Raw genomic sequence first — 12610 nt, 5'->3', positions numbered from 1 at the left:
CAACTATAAATCTAACCACAGAAACTACGGTTTTCATAATCACTTAACATCAGTGAAACAACTATAAATCTAAACACAGAAACTACGGTTTTCATAAATCTAAACACAAAAACTATCATTTTATACTCTGAAACTATCATTTTACCTTCTGAAACTATCATTTTACCTGCAACTAGTTATGCAAGATGTACAAAATTCTTTATATTCCCCAAAATAGAGAGACTTCGATATTGATCGATGTTAATTTAAGTTTTAGGTTGATATAAAGTGGAAAAAGAAGTATACTAATAAACTAATTTGAGCGATCTCAAAATGGGAACAAATTCTAAAAGGATTATGGCCATTTAGTTTGCTTTTCCATGGGGTTTAAAAACGTAACACTAGTAGTATTAAATTACGAAATTTAATACTACTAGTGCTATTGATTTCAAGCTTTGTTCGAATCAAAATGCAGGACATAAATGATGAAGTGGAGGCTGAGAAGCTCCAGAACGGTGAGCTGAAAGACGATGCATAGCATAGAAGGGTTTTCTTATAATCAAATGTACATAACACGGTACTGATACACATCTTTGAGTGTATAGCCAATTTTGTTCTTCCATCTCTTTTTATGTCACAGATTAGATCTTACCAATGTAAAGAATAAGAGAACTTTCTCTAACTTGCAGCAATATACAAAAGTTGAAAAGAAACACTTCCATTAATGAAAAGCTTCATGTTTATTGAGGTGTTCTTGTGTCCAGTATTTATTCATCGATGGGATGGGACAGTATCATTTTTCATAGGGTGGTGTGTTTGCTAGCTTGTATCCGAACTTGGTAAAGATGCCAAGATCCCTATCACCACCAACTTGATCAACTGGAATTACTTAAAAGGGTCCGATTCAAAACGCAGAATTTTGATTGAGCAAAGTGGGATTATTCAAATGTAAACAGGAATAAAACTATCATTTTATCAACTCAGAGTATCATTCTATTCGGCAAAACTATCATTTTATCAACTTAGAGTATCATTCTATCTAACCAAAACTATCATTTTATCAACTCAGAGTATCATTCTATCCGGCAAAACTATCATTTTATCAACTCAGAGTATCATTCTATCTAATCAAAACTATCATTTTATCAACTCAGAGTATCATTCTATCCGGTAAAACTATCATTTTATCATGTTATCATTTTATCATGAGCGAAATTCAGAAATTAAATGAGGGAAATGACATATTTACCCTCTGCGCCTTTTTTATGAAGGAAAGCTAAGTTTGAATCTCAGCTACAAGATTAGAAAATACGTGTGGTTAAGATTTGATTGTAGAGTTATTACGGGATTTGGGGGTTATTATATGATCACAACTCTATATATATATATATATATGGATGTATTCATTTCCTTTTTGTATCTTTTGTTCTTTGTTCTTTTTAATCTCAGCCCCACGATTTTGTCATCCGACGGTTAGATTGGTGCCATGTGTCATTTAATAATGCAGATTTTCAGTTGAATAATGCACACCGACTAATAATGCATAGCGTAATCATGCAGATTTTCAGTTGAATAATGCACACCGACTAATAATGCACCATTATAGTGTAAAAATGCAGATCATCTGGACCGTTGATGAATGAGTTCTAACGGCCCATATTAAGAAGAATAAAGGATCTAAGGGATGAATAGGAGAATAACGCTCCCCTATATATATTTAATCATGAGATATAATCTTGCAAACCGAACGAGCCCTTAGTAGAATTATCATTCCAATGATAGGTTAATCTATACTCCTCACATGTTTAATCCAAACTAGAAACTATAACAAAAAATGCTCACTCATTTTATACTCCATCCGTCTTATAAAAATATGGACATTTGGAACGACACGAGAATTAATGCACAATTAGTAAAACAAGAGAGATGGAAGAAAAATAATTATAGGTTATATTAATGAAGAACGAGATTCACCTAACTAGAGAAAAAATATCACTAGAAATAGAAGATATTTTTATAGGACAATCAAAATAAAAAATGCCTTTATATTAGTACTGAGCAAGTATAATTAATTTTCTCATGGTCACATTTATATATTTCACACATTATTTTAGTTTACTACAGACTAGGTGGACCCTAGAAATAGTTTTACATTTTTATTATGATCAAGTAAATATAGCAAAAAGTAAATATAGCAAAAGAAAGTGGCATTTGGAATCTAATACTTTTGGATAAAATATTTGTTTTGAGGTCGTGGCAAATTGCAATTGCAAGGCCGTGTTTGAGATATAGTGGGGCCCACTGTCGGTGGAGGTTTTTAATAAAGGATAGTGATGTCTGTTGATTAAGATCATCCACCGCGTTGTCTCTATACCGTCCCTTAACTACTATTTGACCACTATTTGAGGGCCCCACTGTCCTTTTTTCCTCCATCCCTTAACTAAGGGATGGAACTTGCAACGCTCCGTCCCTTAACCGTCCCTTAATTACTATTCATTCAATTTCATTTTTTATTTTTTTTCCCAACCCAATTCAATTTAAACAAACACAATTCATGCGGAAACGGCGACGTAAGTAGGTATCTCCCCAAATCGGGTAATCGCAGAAGTAGTCGCGTACTAACCATGCGGCGGCTTCCTCCCGGTTCCGATTGATGTACTTCCGAGAGCGTCGTTGGGGTGGCGCGGCTTCCTCCAACTCTCGTCGTCGATCTTCTTCAAGTGATTGTTCCATTAATTGACGCATTTGCTCAAAAGGATCCATTTGTTTGAGTTGATTTAAGATGGAATGATTTAAGAGGAATAGATGTGTGTTTGTGTTTGAAATGAGTACGAAATATGATTATTTATAGAGTAAATTTTTTTTAAAAAAGGAAATAAAAAATTAACGATAATATTACTGTTTGAAAATTATTTTTTTATTAAAATTCGATTTTTTTTAAAAAATGAATTATTGCGTCATCCGTGACGACGCCCACTCGCGGGCCAGCGAGTGGGCGTCACGCATGCATCGGGGGCGCGACACGTCGCCCAGGCGCGTGACGGGCCGGCGCGTCCCTTGTCTCGCGGATACGGGCTACAGGACGGGCTGGGGACGGGACGAACGTTGCAACGCGTCCCACGGCGGAACCGTCCCTCCGGGACGGAACGCGAGCCGCGCGGGACGCGTAGTGGATGCTCTAATAATGAAGTCTGTAGCGGGTAAGGGGTCCCACATTACATAAATTAAATTGCAGTTTATTACTGTCGGCAACATAATAATTTTTGTACACAAGTCGTGGAAATAGAATATGCGAGGTGATACACCATCTAGTGTTGCCCACGGTTCGGAACCGGACGGTTTCGGTTCAGAACCGCCGGTTCCGGTTTGGTCGAAGGCGGAACCGGAACCGGACCGTGAGGCTATTTCACGGTTCCAGTTCCGGTTCGGAACCGCCGGTTTTTCCGGCGGTTTAGGCGGTTCCAGTTCGGAACCGGCGGTTTCGCGGTTCGATTTTTTATTTTTTTTTTTAATTTGAAATTTGGATTTATACAACAATTTGAAACAAGAGTACAAGACAATTTATAATTCAAATAGAAATACGACGAATAAGGAGAAAATGATATCAATTTTATTGAGTTTGAGTTGTAACGGACAACGATACATTACAATTTACAATACATATACATCTACAACTACAACTACAAGTATACAACATACAACAATGTAATATAATTTACAAGTGTCGTCGGACTCGGGAACGTAAATTAAAAAAAAAACATGAAATGGGGGGGGGGGGGGGGGAGGAAATTGAAAAGGGCTTGAGCTCAACTTAAACTTTCAAAGTTAAACTTTTCAAATTTAAGTTGAGTTGCCTACGTATCCACAATTTTATTGAGGAATCAAAGCCCACGTAGTTCTCGGGATGATGACATATTGCTATGTAGAAATGTAGAAATATGGAATAATATATATTTTTTTTGTTTTAGCAATTGAGAAAGAAAGACAACTTATAGAACTACGTGAACAAGTATAAGTGTATAACAATGCGTAATAAGAGTAGCAGCGTAATTAAATGGAAGCACGATAACACAAATGAGAAATTGGAGACAAAGAGAGAGAATTGGGAGATTGAAGAGAGAAACTCCTATGGAAGAATTCGAATTTGAAAAAAAAAAAAATTGAATTTTCGGAAAACCGGCGGTTTTGGCGGAAAACCGCCGGAACCGCCGGTTTTCACGGTTAACCGCCGGTTAACCGTCAAAAAACCGCCGAAACCGGCCGGTTTTGCAGCTGAAAAGCTGCCTCCGTCGGCCCCATCCCCGATGCCTTGATATACGCGCCCGAACCGGCGGTTCCGCCGGTTCCGGTTCCGGCGGTCCGGTGGGCATCTCTAACACCATCCCATTAAACAATATCAATAACCGAATAAAATATCTCTAAAAACATTCTTCACTGAAAATCGGATCCAACAGAAATGACTTAAAATAAAGAATCAAGCCCAATAAGCCCAAAGGCCTCAAACACATGACATTCTGATTGGCTCTGTTTTTGTATAGAAAAAAATTGTGTAATCTTCTAAAAAAACATCATTAAAAGTAGGTTGAATTCCAACGAATTTTTGTCTTAAACTGAAATTTATTTCACCAAAATATTCATTTCAGGAGGGTAGCCTACATAAATCTATTAGAATTCAATTCAGAGCAAAGCAAAATGTATCCGAATCATCCCTCTAGCAGAATGCTGCTGTGTTCCAAGAGCAAGTCTTCTCCCAAACAATCTACACGCTTCCTCTCTCCAAAGATCAACTTTGCTACTCGTAAACTTGGTCGAAAAACATACCCGTTTTCTCCAAAGATCCGAAGCTCGGATCTATCCAGCTTTGTCTAGTGGCTGTTGTGAGTGAGACCTCTGCATCTGTGGTTCAATCAAGATCAAATTTGGATGGCAGTTATTCATAGCATAAACCAAGTACTCAAAGGAACGAGATCGTTAAATGATATTCACCTAATGCATGAATCAAAACCTTCATTCGATCCCAGCCTTCTGCTTCAGCATTGCAATAAATTTCTCCCTGTCCTCCGGTGACATGCCATCAGCCGAGCAGTCTCCAACGCCCCACTCAGCTCCTCGAATGCAGTATTTGTCAAGAGTTGCTTGTTTGTTTCTGCAAATTAGTACCACAAACTTATGTTCTCCTTACAACCTTAACTATAGCTTTCTGCATCAATCATTGAGAGAACTCACTTCTCCTTGTTTAACTTTGACTGCTCGAGCAGCTTCTTGAGGATCGGAGACTCTTTGAATCTTGCGTCATTCTCTGCATACTTTTTCTGATTTTCCTCTGAATCAGCCAATTTCGAGCATCACTTGAGCAGCTAAACATTCAAGTACGTATGGAAGTGATTTGTAGAGAACATACCATTGAAACGAGTGAGGAAATCCATCTGAGGCAACTGTGGACCGGGGACTGATTCTATACCGGTGGAGCCCGAGAGGAATCCAGCATGAGCTGCAAGCTAGATACTTTTAATTACTGATGCCTCCAATTTCCATATTTTTTATTACAACCAACACAAGTGAAGGGAAAGACACGCGTCTTGATCATAGCTGGCCTAAACTTGCATTTCACCGCATAATATAGCAATTACTACATCAGTAGAAAGTGATCAAGATTCAGAAACCACCTCTGATTCTTTAACCAGAATATGCTAAATCGAGTTCAATCAACGAACTGGAACAATCTATCATGTAACATAACATGAATCAATTCCTTATTACTTACTTCAAATATGTAACTCAAATTTTCAGATGAAAAGCTTGGAAGTTTCCAATTCATCAATCTTTTATTGTACCCTAATCCAAATGAAATTTCTCTCAGCCTTAGACTAGTTGCAGCTTGCATACAGAGTTGGAAAAATCATTACCAAAAACATCAGAATTTGATTGAAACTTGGCTATAACAACATTCAATCCAAGTTCCAACCTTCCAAATAATGTTGAATTAAATGATTACCTAAGTACTAATAGCTTTCTCTCCCACAACTTTGCACCCTAACTACAATCTAGATTTTGGCCAAACACATCAACTTAATCATATCCCAATTCTCAAGAAACAAGTAATAACAAAAGTAAATAAGCTACAGAACACAACTCTCTTAATTGTAATTCCCAGCAATTTAAATAAAATTCAAACAACAAGAATCGTGAATTTCTACAACACAGCTCAAGTGTAAGAAAAAAATATGTAAACAAAGCGGAAAATAAGCCCAGAAAAGAAGAAAATTCACCTGGATTAGACCAGAGAACAACAGAAAGAGAGGCAGCTACAATAAACGCAGATTTCTGAAGCACAATCGGTTCAATGGCGGGAACGGATGAACATTCGCGGCCAAAATTTGTGTATATCGAATGCTCCGGTTCCCTGCGGCACGAAACCATCGAAAAATTCCTTCCTTGAGAAGAACGAGAAGGGATTCCGAATCTGTTCGTAGAGATTAAAGTTGTCGGAGATGGGATAGTGAGTGACGCATTGAGCAAAGAGAGAACCATATTGGTTTATGGTCAATATGGTGAGGAGAAGCGATAAGTGAAGGAGTTGATGAAAATTTCATTTTGTAGTACTTATTTGACAAAGTTTGTTACTCCCTCCATCAGCGAGGCGATAGGAGTCCCGTTTTACCATTTTAGTCCGTCCGTAAATAGAAATTCCGATTCATTATTATTATAAATGATAGGAGGTCCCCACATTCCATTAACTCATTCACTCACATATCATTTAAAACTAATATATACAAGTAAGATCCATATTGCACTAACTTTCTTCCATCCATTTTTTTTAACATTTCTTAAAACTCATTCAGGATGGAAATAAGACTCATATTTTTTTTAACATTTCTTAAAACTCATGCAGGATGGAAATAAGACTCATACGGGCGGAGGGAGCATCTCAAGTGACAAAATATTCCAACTAACAATAATAGAGAGTACGTAGTATATTATACTGTAACAAAAAAATAGTTGTAGGACTATTTTAATTTTTAACTATGACTCATTATTACTTCAAAGTCTTTTCTTCCAAAATTATCACCTTACATATTATATGAGCGTTATTTGTGAAATTTACTTTTACTTCATCCGTATTTAAACCGTTTATTTTTTTTTTATAATAGTAATAAATTAAGTGGAAACATAATAGTAGTACTATTACTACAAATCTAATCATGACAACTCTTAGTATTGCTATTAATTTTGTAAGTATGAACATAATATTTGATTTAATATTTTATTTCATTTATTGGTCTTTTCAAAATTATAGGAAAAAAATAACTTTATTAATTTTTGAATTATTCAAAATGTTAAAATAAACATAAATTGAAAAATACTGAGACGAGCTAAAGATGATTCTGTTGTTCTAAAGAATTATTAGTATTATTTTTAAAAATTGGGATCCCCACCAGTCACCACCTCACAGAAATCGATTATGCGCAAACCTTCATTTCATCGTTTTCTCCTCCCATAGGAATTTTTTCTTTCCCTCTCTAAAATTTGATAGCTGCTCCGATTCCCAGGTATTTCAGTCTTTGGCAATCCACAAATTCGAGGCGTCTGCATGCATAGATCGGAGAAATTGCCACCATTAAAAACTGGTTTTGATATGATAAGCCTCGTTATATTTGTTTCTATTTATCGCTATTTTCATAATTCGGGCCCATATGAGTTTTTTCCCTATATAATTTTATATGCAAATTTGGGAGTTCCGAATTTTGATGAATTAATGTGTGCTCTGTCTGGGTGACATGGTCCATAAGCTGCTAAAAGCATGTGATTTGTTCATTATTGGAGACCTAGTTTGCTTGAGGAACCATTTTTTAGGGGGGGGGGGGGGATGATAATGCATTCTTCTGTGGGTTATTTTGACGTTAACAGGGGCTTACATTTTTCTTTCGAATATCTGTTTGTGTTTGGCCAGGATTTCAATTTTGTCGACACACATCTTGTTGCCATTGTTGATATTGATATTTTTACATATTCAAGCAGATAGGTTGGATATATGATGTTGGCTGGTGGCTATTAAAAGAGGGGATAATTTGATAATTGGGCGGTAAGTATGGATGATGCTGTGGATGCCAACACCAATCGAGGTGGGTTGGCAAATGAAAGTGGAGATTCTGTGGTGACACTAGATCAAGTTCCATGCTGGAGTAGTGTGGAGTGTAAAGACTCGAATGAGAATGAAGATCCTGCATTTTCGAACTCATCCTTTGCAGACCCGTTGACATCTATAGATGAGGGTGGGGATTGTTTAAATGGCATGCAATCCAGGTTCCCGGTGAATCATGAGGTTAACTCCAAGGTTTATCTTTGGAGGGGGAACCCTTGGGTTCTTGAGGTGGATGCTGTTGTCAATTCAACGAATGAGGTAATAGGTGTCTCGTAGCAATGCAGTGCGTTGTAATTATCTAAGGCAATACATGTTGCGGAAATTTGCTTTTGTGATCCTTGCACGCACTAATATTGCATGTTTCTTGTTGTCCGACAGAGCTTAGATGAATCGCAGAGCAGTCCTGGTTTGCATACTGCAGCTGGACCTGTCCTTGCAGAAGAATGTGCAACACTGGTATGCTACATTGCATATCCAAAATATCAGTTTCAACGCTAAAGTTTGTAGTACCTATGCAACAGGAAAGACTTTCATTCATTGTGTGACCTCTGCTGATAATACAGGGTGGTTGCCGAACAGGGATGGCAAAAATTAGCAAAGGATATGACCTTCCTGCTAGGTAATTATCTCATGTTCTTTTATTAGATAACTTAAACTTATTGGTTTAACTGCGTTGTGGTTATCATTAATTTCAATTGCAGAACCTGTAGGCTTTCCCATATTTATTCTCTGTCATTGCATTTCCATATATACATTGAATATCAGTGTGTAGAGATTCGCTGTACGTGGAGATTGGTGAGACCGAGAAAGTGAAATTTCTGGACAGGAAGTAGACAGGATGGCTGAAGTTAGATATTAGAAGAACAAGATGTTCTGTTCAGTTGATTTTCAGATTTCTTATAGCTAATTTAAACCCAGCTATTGTTTTTCAATTATTTCCATGTACATAAATGCTTACTTCTTACTCAAGAATAATAGTTTATTCTAATTTGCAGGAGGGTCATACATACAGTTGGTCCTATATATGCTGTAAAATATCATTCTGCTGTAGAGAATGCTTTAAGTCATTGCTATAGGTCTTGCCTGGAACTTCTCATTGAAAATGGATTGCAGAGGTTGTTCTCTACCAAACACTGAAACAGTTATCCATTCTCTTGATTGTCATGGGTCATGCATTTGTGGATTAAAGCTTTTTTATGATGTCTATGCAGCATTGCTATGGGCTGTATATATACAGAAGCCAAAATGTATCCACGAGAACCTGCTGCCCATGTTGCAATAAGTTAGATATTTCCTTTCATGAAGCATATTCTATTCCATCATTATTCTTAATGTCTGACTGCCTTGTTTTTACTTTAATGATCATGACTGAGAACTTTCTCTATGTGCAATCGTTTTTTGCATTTTTTATTAGGAACTGTCAGGCGATTTCTCGAGAAACAGAAGGATTACGTACATGCAGTCATATTTTGTACCACAGCATCATCTGACGCAGAGATTTATAAGAGGTTTGTTTGTTGAAACTGTCAAATGTTTGGATCATGTTAATGGATAAGTTATCTATATGCACTCATTTAAGTGAAATTGCTGTAATAGTAGACTCTTGAATTTTTACATTCTGATGTTGCTCTTATCCTAGATTGCTCCCACTTTACTTTCCAAGGGAGAAGAAAGAGGAGGTATTAGCTACTACAAAACTTCCTGCAGATGTTGGCGATGAAAATGGTGAGACAGTTATTGATGAACGCAGAATAAGAATTCAGCCTTTGCCTAATGTGAAGAAGAAGGCGGTTCCAAGAATTCCTCAAACCTCTAAGGATCTGCTAGTCAGTGATGTTTTGCCAGCACGAAAGCTAGTGATGCATACCTCTTTCTCACCCCTTTTATGCCTCTAATGCTAAACATTTTTCTATTTGTATATCTACATATACAAGAACCAGCTTTATGCTATGCTAAAAAACTTTTGCCTCCAGTCTATGAATTTATAAATTACAAACCAATCCTATGATTTCCTCTTAAAGCAGGAACTCAGCATACTTGTCTTCATATCTGGATCCTGCTTTCATGTCCTTGATCAAAGATCCAGACCAAAGACGCATGGAGCAGTGGGAGAAAGCTGCTGATGCACGAAATGGTTGGGATTTTGCTAAAATGCTTGGGTATGGTGACCTCAGGGGTCCTTTGTCTGCTGCTGAAGAATATTCCCTTCATGTCAGATATCTTGCTAAAGCAAATTCACTCAATCAAGAGGATATGAACGAAGATGATGAGGTAAATGCATTCACTACTTAACACTTAACTAGTGTTGTGACAGAATAGAGCAATTGTGTAATCGAGGTAAACAGAAACGTAAAGAGAAGACACAGATTTACGTGGTTCACCAACATTGTTGGCTACGTCCGCGGGCAGGAAATGGAGAACAAATTTTATTTAGAGTGTTTTCGGATTATGGTTATAGATTTCAGATTACAGAATTTTGTGCCCAGACTGAGCCTAGGAAACATAATCCTATCCCAATTAGGAAACATAATCCTATACAGATTCAAGGCATACTAACAACTAGCTTCGTTTAAAATGCAATGTGAGGCAGCAGTGCCTCTTGATGATGTTGCTTTAACAAAAAAATTTCCGCTAACTGCCATCTGTTTGGTTACTGCTTTGGTCAGGGATTACCTTTCATTCTAGTCTTTGATCTTCACATGTTCAGTATGAACTCTTGTAGAACTGCTTTGCTAATTTTAAAAGAATATCGAGGCACATGAGTAGAATTTGCTGTCCTCAGACTTGATATTCAAAAAAAAAAAAAAATCTTACCGAGATTTCAGAAATGAGAATAGTGTAAGACGAGCTTCAGTTTCTGGTGCTTAGTTTTTTGTGCTTTGTTACTTGCTGAGTTTATTTATAATTTCCTTACTGCGTCCATGTAGATAGTTGTGCTTGCATTGTGAGTTTCTTTATAGCTTCAGTAAAAGGTTAATAATTATATATCATGTATCCATTCAGCTACCGAGGTGGAGTTGACCATGAAGGTCGCCCAGTGATGGTGGTTGTCGAAGCACATTTTCTGTTAAGGCGTCTTGATCTAGAACGGTTCGTCTTGTACGTAATAAAGGTGAACATTTGTTAATATACTTTGCGACTTAGTGACTCCACTGCTTATGTTATGTAATGTCTCGTAGCATGCTCTATTGCTTTTCAAACTGAATATTTTTTCTACCTTGTTTTCGATTTAGGAATTTGAGCCTGTGATACAGAAGCCTTATACTATTGTTTATTTCCACTCAGCCGCATCATTATAGATGTGAGTTGCCTCTTTTATTTTGAAGCAGATACCTCATTGTGTAGTTATAAGAAGCAATCTGATTTTCATGAAGATATTCTACGCTGCTCTCTTCACCGTATAAAATACTTTTCATATAAATTTGAGTGAACAGGCAACCAGACCTAGGGTGGATGAACAGTTTAGAGCAAATACTCGAGCGGAAGCACCAACATAATCTTAACGTATGAGCAATCCTCCTCTTAATATTCTGTCGTAGTTGCACAAGCTGTTAGCAACTGATTCTCTGCTACTATAACACAGGCAATATATGTCCTTCATCCAACCTTTGGACTAAAAACCGCTATTTTTGCAATGCAGCTTTTAATAGATAAGGTGGTATGGAGTAATGCTACATCCATGATACCCTTCACCTCCCTCTAAAGCTTATTTGGTTACTCTGATTTGTAGGTGTGGAAGAAGGTGAACTATCTCGATCGCCTTCTGCAGCTATTCAGATACATTCCTCGCAAACAACTGAGCATTCCAAATTTTGTGTTTCAGTGAGTTCTCCTGCCTCCGTTTCTCAAGTTGTGTTTGTGAGGGCGCTGCAACGGCGTCAGTTCAATGAGGTTGATCGTGTAACCGGATATTATGTAATGCAGGCATGATCTTGAAGTAAATGGAGAGAAGGGCGTTATTGTTGATCCAAGAAAAAAATATGTTTATCAGCGGCAATAGATCATATAAGAAGGCACATTTCCTTCTGCTTCCGGTTCCTCATATGCAGCAGGTCACAACCTTCTCTCTCTAGTTTTTTTTTGGGGTTAGCTGATTATCTGTAATTTTGCATATTCTGTAAGCTAGTACTGATAGAATCTCTCATTAACTCTTCCTTTCTTTTGTATTTGGATATTTGAAGATAAATAGGAATATTCATTTGTAATTAGTAGTACTATTTTAATTTAGTTCATATGTCATCGTGGTTTGAGATCAAACTACTTTTTTTATGGCTAAATAACTTTAAATTTAAAGGTCGCGACTCGAATTGAGACCTTTGGCCTAAGGCATTAACTTCTCTACAGTCACACATAGGAATGTCAATCGGGCCGGCCACCGGGTTTCGGGCCAACCCTACTCGGGTTGCGGGTCAATCGGGTGCGGGCTAATCGGGTTGAGATTTTTCGGGTTATAAAAGTTCAACCCTAACCCTAAATGCTCGGGTTTCG

The 12610-nt window shown here is 37.3% G+C and overlaps 2 protein-coding genes and 1 long non-coding RNA gene across 11 annotated transcripts; 2 read left to right on the top strand and 1 right to left on the bottom strand.

Moving 5' to 3' along the window:
- The first annotated feature begins 450 nt into the window (after positions 1–450).
- Positions 451–726, top strand: LOC121796427. Its single transcript, XR_006049748.1, has 2 exons — positions 451–556; positions 669–726. It is a non-coding gene; the product is annotated as an uncharacterized LOC121796427 (long non-coding RNA).
- Positions 727–4576: 3850 nt separating this feature from the next.
- LOC121793797 lies at positions 4577–6546 on the bottom strand. The gene is made up of 5 exons (XM_042191829.1): positions 6249–6546; positions 5381–5470; positions 5206–5302; positions 4966–5125; positions 4577–4875 (listed from the first exon to the last, which is right to left on the bottom strand). Exons 1-4 carry the CDS (start codon positions 6508–6510, stop codon positions 4987–4989), a joined length of 588 nt encoding a protein of 195 aa, XP_042047763.1. The 5' UTR covers positions 6511–6546; the 3' UTR covers positions 4577–4875; positions 4966–4986.
- An 828-nt stretch (positions 6547–7374) lies between these two features.
- On the top strand, positions 7375–12349 carry LOC121794870 (protein GDAP2 homolog). Of its 9 annotated transcripts, XM_042193247.1 has the most exons (15): positions 7375–7529; positions 7999–8380; positions 8501–8578; positions 8686–8741; positions 9118–9237; positions 9334–9404; positions 9537–9630; positions 9762–9847; positions 10147–10393; positions 11126–11234; positions 11356–11423; positions 11557–11626; positions 11706–11777; positions 11853–11944; positions 12047–12349. In XM_042193247.1, the coding sequence occupies exons 2-9, from the start codon at positions 8069–8071 to the stop codon at positions 10194–10196; spliced, it is 867 nt and encodes a 288-aa protein (XP_042049181.1). In that variant the 5' UTR covers positions 7375–7529; positions 7999–8068; the 3' UTR covers positions 10197–10393; positions 11126–11234; positions 11356–11423; positions 11557–11626; positions 11706–11777; positions 11853–11944; positions 12047–12349. The 9 variants fall into 9 exon arrangements, with proteins under 9 accessions (XP_042049181.1, XP_042049178.1, XP_042049179.1 ...); XM_042193244.1 differs by having other exon boundaries at positions 9762–10393; positions 11763–11777; XM_042193245.1 differs by having other exon boundaries at positions 9762–10393; positions 11853–11864; positions 11946–12349.
- The last annotated feature ends 261 nt before the right edge of the window (positions 12350–12610 follow it).

Source organism: Salvia splendens, chromosome 3, assembly GCF_004379255.2.
Source record: "Salvia splendens isolate huo1 chromosome 3, SspV2, whole genome shotgun sequence".
In the NCBI taxonomy this organism is placed as follows: domain Eukaryota; kingdom Viridiplantae; phylum Streptophyta; class Magnoliopsida; order Lamiales; family Lamiaceae; genus Salvia; species Salvia splendens.
The sequence above is the reverse complement of the archived record's forward strand: the minus strand, read 5'-3'. Positions and strand labels throughout refer to the sequence as shown.

Bases quoted from the DNA above. Each gene is read 5' to 3' on its own strand.
- LOC121793797 (XM_042191829.1), bottom strand. From the start codon at position 6,510: ATGGTTCTCTCTTTGCTCAATGCGTCACTCACTATCCCATCTCCGACA. The intron at 5,471-6,248 runs GTGAATTTTCTT...TCTAGCTTGCAG, and splicing joins TGTTCTCTGGTCTAATCCAG to CTCATGCTGGATTCCTCTCG. The intron at 5,303-5,380 runs GTATGTTCTCTA...TGGCTGATTCAG, and splicing joins TTTCCTCACTCGTTTCAATG to AGGAAAATCAGAAAAAGTAT.
- LOC121794870 (XM_042193243.1), top strand. From the start codon at position 8,069: ATGGATGATGCTGTGGATGCCAACACCAATCGAGGTGGGTTGGCAAAT. The intron at 8,579-8,685 runs GTATGCTACATT...CTGATAATACAG, and splicing joins CAGAAGAATGTGCAACACTG to GGTGGTTGCCGAACAGGGAT. The intron at 8,742-9,117 runs GTAATTATCTCA...TCTAATTTGCAG, and splicing joins GGATATGACCTTCCTGCTAG to GAGGGTCATACATACAGTTG.